The sequence below is a fragment of the Octodon degus genome, unplaced genomic scaffold (assembly GCF_000260255.1).
Source record: "Octodon degus isolate 3935 unplaced genomic scaffold, OctDeg1.0 scaffold00037, whole genome shotgun sequence".
NCBI lineage: Eukaryota > Metazoa > Chordata > Mammalia > Rodentia > Octodontidae > Octodon > Octodon degus.
Window position 1 is genome coordinate 1979594 of NW_004524613.1, and position 7942 is coordinate 1987535.

General features: G+C 38.0%; 1 protein-coding gene across 1 annotated transcript; it reads right to left on the reverse strand.

Moving 5' to 3' along the window:
• Nucleotides 1–4808: 4808 nt before the first annotated feature.
• Nucleotides 4809–7738, reverse strand: LOC101570930 (beta-defensin 122-like). Its single transcript, XM_004630779.2, has 2 exons — nt 7582–7738; nt 4809–5018 (listed from the first exon to the last, which is right to left on the reverse strand). Exons 1-2 carry the CDS (start codon nt 7637–7639, stop codon nt 4879–4881), a joined length of 198 nt encoding a protein of 65 aa, XP_004630836.1. The 5' UTR covers nt 7640–7738; the 3' UTR covers nt 4809–4878.
• Nucleotides 7739–7942: the final 204 nt, after the last annotated feature.

A 7942-nucleotide genomic window follows, 5' to 3' on the forward strand; every position in this document is an offset into this window, starting at 1 on the left:
CACACACACACACACACACACACACACACACATAAATAAATAAATTTTTTACAAAAAGTGTCAATATAGTACATTTGATCATTACACTCTTCTTTTTCAAATTGAGTTTATTGGTGCAGTTTAGATATACACAATGCTCACATTCATCCTAGGATATTTGTATCTGTACGTGATATATCTCCATTTCTCTTCTCTTCCTATTCCCCTCCCTTCTCTGCAACCCATCTTCCCCTCCTTATTTTTAAATCTTTGTTTCCATTTTGTCCTTTTTTTAAAGAATTTAACTGTATTTTATTCCCAAGAATACCATCATCAGAGCAAAGGAAGAGAAGAAAAGATCTCCCCCATGATCTTTTTTTTTAAGAATAAAAAAAATGGTAATAGAAAAAATAACATTAGAAACAATACAAAATTTCACTAAACAAAGTAACAGGAAGTCAACAATGGTTGCTGTATTACATGACGTTTTCTTCAAATTAGTTGTTTAGTTTACCAAATATAAATGAACATACTGATTTAAAGACAAAAACAAAACGAAACAGTAACAAAAAAGTTATAAGAAATTCAACAGAAAAAAAATTGTAAGAATAAAAAGAAAAAAATTTAGGCATTAACTGCTGCTTTTAAAAGATCTATCCTTTTCTTCCTTATTTCTTCTTTTCCATTTCACCCAACCCTCCATTCCCTTTTCCTTTTGAAAAATTACTTCCTATTTCTCATTTGGTTTGGTTCTTATTTACACTTTCATTTTCTCACACCAGAGAGACCAATACAATATTTATACATATGTGTCCAACTTACTTAAGAGTATGATCTCAAAGTGCATTCAGTTATCTAAAAATGTCTCAAGTTTATCCTTCTTTAAGGCTAAGTAGTACTCCACTGGATTAAAAAAACACATCTTTTTTTTTTTTTTTTTTTGGTGGAACCGAGGATTGAACTCAGGCCCTTGCACTTGCCAGGAAAGCGCTTATTCCACTGAGCCATCTCCCCAGCCCCCAAAAAACACATCTTTTTAAAAATACATCAACCACTCCCTGGTTGATGAGCATTTGGGTTATCTCCAAGACTTAGATATTGCAAACTGTGCTGCTATAAGCATGTGTGTGCATATATTACTGTGGCATGATGGTTTTAATTCTTTTGAAAAGATACCCAGAAGAGGAATAGCTGTGTCAATTGGGACCTCTAGTCCTAGGTTTTTTGAAATGAATTTAGGACAAGGTCTACAGGGTGTACAGGGTCTCACTACATAGATCAGACTCATAGTGTTCTCCTCTATTCAGCCTCCCAACTGCTGGGATTACAGGAGTGCACCACCATGCCCAGTTTCAATCGTCCATCTCAGCCTGCCCCAGGGGTGGGGCATCTGGTCCTAGCTTTTTGAGGAATCTCCACATACTTCCAGTTGCAAGTGGTAAAACCAACATACAAAAAAAAAATAATAATAATAATAATAATATTTCTACACACTAACAACAAACTGTCTGAATAATAAATCAAGAAACTAATCCTGTAATAACTACAAAATAAAATACCTGGGCATAAATTTAACTGAAGAAGATCTATACACTGAAAACTATAAGACATTGATGACAAAACTGAAAGAGATGCAAATAAAGGAAAATATGTTACATGTTCATGGATGAGCAGAATTAATATTATTAAAATATGTGTACTATCCAAAGCAATTAATGAGTCCAATGCAAGTGCTATCAAAATTCCAGTGATATTCACAAACATAGGAAAAAAACTAAAATTCATATGGAACTGGAAAGCATCCCAAATAGCCAAAACAATCTTGAGCAAAAACAACAGGGTTGGAAATAATACACTATTTAATCCTACAATTTACCAGGTAATTAGGAAAACATTATACTGACATTAAAAACAGACACATCAACCAAAAGAGCACCTAGAAATAAATCTCTGCACTTGTGGTCAATTGACTTTTCAACAAAAGTGCCAGCAGCACACAGTGGTGAGGGACAGGCTCTTCAGGGGTGCCGAGAAAACTGAGTGCCACATGCAGAAGAATGAGATTAGACACCCTCTCTCACAATATTAAAAAATCAACTCAAGCTGGATGAAAAATATGAAGTAAGACCTGGGTGGGTTAAAATACTAGAAGAAAACATAAGTGGAGCTCTAAGAAATTTATCTGGACAATGATTGTTTGGATAAAAAAGCAAAGATAATCTAGTGGTATCATATCCAACTTCTTCACAACAAAGGAAACAACATTGAAAATACAACCTATGAAATGGGAAAAAAATAATTGTAATGCATATATATAATAAGGGAGTAGTATCTAAAATATACAGAGAATTCCAGTAACTCCATAACTCCATGAAAAGAAAACAAGAATCTGATTTGGAAAGGAACAAAGGCTATGAAATAGACATTTTTTTAAATGAGACGTACAAATGGCCAATAAGCATATCACAACTTGCTCAAAATCAGTGATCATGAGAGAAGTGCAAAATATCACTTTGCACTGAAAAAGATGAAAGATGAGTGTGAAGAAAAGGTGCACTTGCATACTATGAGTGACAATGGAAGAAAGCAATATTACGTTCTTCAAAAAATTAAGCATAGGGACCTGGAAGATAGCTCAGTAGAATAAGCGCTTCCCTGGCAAGTGCAAGGGCCTGAGTTCAATCCCCGGTTCCACAAAAAAAAAAAAAAAAAATAAGCATAGAAGTATCATGTGGCCCAGGAAGCCCACTAGTGGGTCACATGCAAAGGAAATGAAAGCAGTGTGTCAAAGACATGGCTGAACTCCTTAGTTCGTTGCAGCATTGATCAAAATAATCAAGATATAGAAATGCCAAAAAGGATATAGAAATGTCTATGTGTTGCTGCATGAGTTGAAACATAAAACACGCTATAAGACACAATAAAATATTGTTCATTACAAAGAAAGAAAATTCTTCCACTTGTGACAACTTGGAAGACCTCATCTTTTTTTTTTTGTTTTGTTTTGCTTTGGTGGAATCGGGGACTGAGCTCAGGCCCTTGCACTTGCCAGGTAAGTGCTTATTCTACTAAGCTGTCTCCCCAGCCTGGAGGACCTCATCTTAAGTGAAATAAGATAGTCCCATAAAGGCAAATCCTGCCTGATTTCAATTATGTAGCATTTGAAACCATCAAACTCATAGAACAGAATGATGACCAATGGGGCAAGGGGCTGAGGGAAAAGGGGAGATGCCAGGTACACAGCTCTCAGCTGAGTAAGCTCTGGGGATTTTCTGTACAGCATGCTGAGAATCTTAGTCCATTTGTGCTCCTATCATAAAAACACGTGAGAACAGAAACTATTTGTCGGTCCTGGAAGCCAGAGAGTTCAAGATCAAGGCTGATGAGGGCCATATCTCTGCTTCCAAAGTGATACCTTTTTGCTGCCACCCTCAAACAGGGATACTTGGTCCTCACATAATGGGATGGAAGAGATGAAAAGGAACAGACTTTCCTCCATCAAGCATTTTTATGAAGGTATCGGATCCGACTCAATCACCTTCTAAAGAACCTACTTGTGAATTCTGTTGAATTAGGATTAAGCTTCAACATTTTTTTGTCTTTTTGAGACAGAGTCTGCCTATACAGTTACACAGTTCACACTGGCCTTAAACTCACTGCGTAGCCCAAGCCCAAGCTGGCCTTGGACTTGAAGTGATCTTCCTTTCTCAATTTCCCAAGCGCTAGTACTACAGGGATGTGCTACCACGCTCAGCTACAATACGGCTTTTTGACAAAAACATTCAAACTAAGCAGTGACTACTGTTAATACTGTAGTGTATACTATACTTGAAATCTGCTAAGAGAATATATTGTAAGGGTTCTCACCACAATGGTAAAAATACAGTAACTATGGGAGTTGATAGGTGTGTTGATTCACCCGATTCTGGTAATCACCTTCACAATATGTACGCATATGCGATCATCATCCTGCATACCTTAAATACATACAATTTTTATTTTTCAAATAGACCTTTGCAAAACCTTAAAATATGTTGAGGACTAGGTGTGGTAAAGAATAAAATACCCTTGGCCCATAATAGGTCTAGCTTTCTCTCCTGTGTATATAGTTGTCTCTCAGTGTTTATGAAGGATTGGTTCCAGGATCTACCACAGAGATCAAAATTCATAAAAACACAGGCTCCTTATATAAAATGGTGTTCATATAGACCACATGTAACTTCCCACTGACAATCAGCCCTCCCTGTGTTTCCCAGCCACAAATTAAATCAGACACAGGTAACAGTGTCCAGAAAAATACAGTCTGAACACTTGCACAGGTGCTTTTTTTATCACTGTCCCCTAAGTGATACTGTATAGAAGTATTTCTGTAATTTTTACAGTGTATTAGCTATTCTAAGTAGTATAGATAGGATTTAAAGTACAGCAGATGGTAGGCATAGGTTATATACCACTCTGTAGAAGGGACTAGAGCATGCACACATTTTGGTATCATCAGGGTTCCCTCCCAGACCCCAAGGAACAACTGTACTTTAAACCTTTTCTGGATGACTTATAAGACCAAATGCAATGCAAATGCTATGCAGATAGTGGTGTTATTATGTTATCCAGAGAACAACAAATAAAATAGTCTTATGTATCCAGTTGGGATGCAATTGTTTTTCAAATATTTTCAATATTTATTTGGTTGAACCCATAGATTAAAAAAAAAAAAAAAAAACCCTCACAGATACAGCAAGCTGAATCCTCATCCACACCTTTTCTGCTGAGTTTGGTTAAGTAAACTAAGAGACAAACACAGTCATCAGCCAAACATTTTATTTCAGCTCAGAAATCTACTGAGAACAGACTACGCAGGCTTTTCTTTGCGTTCGTGACCTTGGACTTCACGGCACCAGCTCACTTCTGTGATAAATTTGGCTTGTCCTTGGGCTTCACACAGCACACTTTCCCACTCACGCAGAACACGAAAAATATTTCACTCTTTATGCATTTTTCCCGGCAGGCACCACGCTGATTCCAACATCTTTCAGGGCTGCCTGATACAAAGAGTGAAAACAAGGGTACCTGGGTCAGTCGTAAGAAAAGACAGGTCCTCCATTGAGAACAGTAAATGGCAGACAACTGAAGAAGATTTCACCCCACGTGTATAGGATGGTACGTAGCCTTTTAACCTGCCTGGAGACCCTACACCTCAGCCTTCCCTGCATGTTCCCTCTAAGAGAGGCATCGGGTCGGGACAGCTGAGGGCATGGACCACTGGAACCCAGGCTGTGGACATAAAAACCGCCTGCACCACAGGCCAGCTGGAAGACACTGAGCAGGTGACTTTTGTTGTCAGAGCATCAATTCTGTCTCTTCTAAAAAGAAGATACAACACCTGCCTCAAAGGTTACTGTAGGAACCAAATAATTTTTTTAATCAGCATTAAATAAACTGAGATATGAAATTAAAGGAACTCAAAAAGAGTCAAAATTCAAAACATCATTTCAGGGCTGGGGAGACAGCTCAGTGATCTAAGCGCCTGCCTGGCAAGTGCAAGGACCCAGGTTCATCCCAGGTACCACACACCATGCAGACCCCAGAACCCTGGTTGTGCCTGCCAGCCCAGAAACCAAGCATGGTGGCTCACGCCTGTAATCCCAATGCTGGGGAGGCTGAGACAAGAGGATCACTACAAGGCTGAGCTGTGTAGTGAGACCCTGTACCAAATAAATAAATAAATGTTTTAAAAATCATTTCATAAGTCCAAATTTACATAGAAGGAACACATTAGCAAATAAAGCAGATAATAGCTTAAGAGAAATAGAGTGGGAAAAAATGATGTTTTAATCAAAAAGAAAGGAAATAGGAACCAATGGAATGTGCTAACCACTGATGATAGGCAAAAACAATCCAACATAATAAAATGAACCACTAGCAAAAAAATAAGGAAACAGGATAGAAACTATAAACTATACCAAATAAAAATTTCCAGAAATAGAAGAATATTTGAGAACAAATGCTGGGGGCTGGGGAGATAGCTCAGTAGAATAAGCGCTTGCCTGGCAAGCATAAGGGCCTGAGTTTAATCCCCAGTTCTGAAAAAAAAAAAAAAGCTAAGTGGGCATACTGCATACCTGAGAATGCTGACCCAAAACAGCCTATATTCTAGTAAAATTACTGGACATTACAGGAAAAGAAAATAATTCTTTGGGCAACCAGGACATACAATGAGAAGCAGGGGAAAGGAAAACAAGACTCTACTTAGACTTTTTGACAATAATATTTTATGACAGTAGAAAACTGCTGTCATATGTTTAAGATCCTCAAGGAAAGAAACAATACGCAATGCTGTATCAAGCAAAACTGATTCCAAGGACAAAGAAAAAAATTAAACTGTTATCAATGGACTGGGACTTAGGAAATATTATTCCTATGAACATTTCCTAAGAAATCTAGTAGGAAAGGCCTTTTAGACCAGTAAATGAGAGGGGAACTGATGGATGATTAAATATTAAATATATAGCTACCTGTAGAACTAAAATAAATGAGAATTTAGAGTAAGGGCACAGAGTGTGTGATGACTGTATGTTCCAGCAATATAGGAACAGTACATGATAAAACTAGGAGAATAATGGTGACATGATTTGCAAACATTTTGACTAGGTTGAGTAATCATGTTATTGCGGTGGTCCTGGCATCATAATGTATACGTGATGAGAGAGAAACCAAACAAGTAATTATGCAATATTCTACAATCCCAGAATTCTCAGAATACGAAAAATCCTGATATTATATAGATGCTACTTCTGAATTTCAGCTTTGAATTGGGATGGTATTATCAGTATAAATTCATGGGCATTATTTTCAGATAGACAGACGATAGATAAATCATCCAGAGCTAGTCACTAATAAAGCGAAAAAATAATGACCCATCAGCAGGTATTTGCATCCCCTACCACCAACTTTGTAGTCTTAAATATTATCTCCCACTAAATAAAAGATATTAGGGCTGTTTGAAGATACGACTGATTCTAGTTCTTTCATAGAAAATTATAAAAACAAGCCTACCGTTATATCATACTAGATACAAAAGAAGCTATCAAAGATTAGAAGAACATAAAAAAGACTCATAAGCCAAATTGAAGAGGCTTCAGTAGCCAAGAATAAGACAATTTGCACTTCAGTGGGCATAATGATTGCAGCAGACTGAACTGATATCTTGGAATCACGAGCTCAAAATAAACAATATTTAGCAAAAAACACTTATTCAAACTTAATAATTGATAGAAAATTAATGTATTATCCAGAAAACCAGTAAGCAAAAATCAAGTCAAGCATTTATCTCTTAACTCAAGCATTTATCATGCCTTTCCTTCCCAAATTCTCTAAATGCCAAGATATCCAAATAGTGGATGAGCAGAAACATCTCCTTGGTCAATAGTTCAATTAAGAAATGAATACTCTTCCCAACAAATTCTGTGTAATCCCCCCACCATGTCCTTGTTCAAATAATACTTCTTATTGCCACCTGCCTGAGCATCCTCCCCAAGCCCTGAATGCCCTGACCAAGAACCCATTCTCCACCCTCTGCTCCTCGCCTACAGAGGTGGAGGTTACCTGGAATGACCTGGAACAAGAGCAGTAGCACAGCCAAAGTTAGCAGAAAAGTCCTCATGGCCACAGGACCGACAGAGCAGTGCAGGACTGGCAAGGCAGCACTGCCGTGGGAGAGAACTGTGGCCTCTGCTCCCCCTAATCAACCAGGACATGTGTCACTTACACGTGCCTTCAGCTGCCCACGGGTACAGTCTGCCCTGGCTCAGCCTGCCTCCCTTACATCCAGTAACGTTCTGAGAGTCTCCATATCCACCACGTGAACCACACACTCCTGAGCTGACAGGCCTCCCTTTGTTCATGTTCACCTTTTAGGGACCAACAAGAATAAACTCTACAATAGCCAGAGGGATATTGTTTTAAA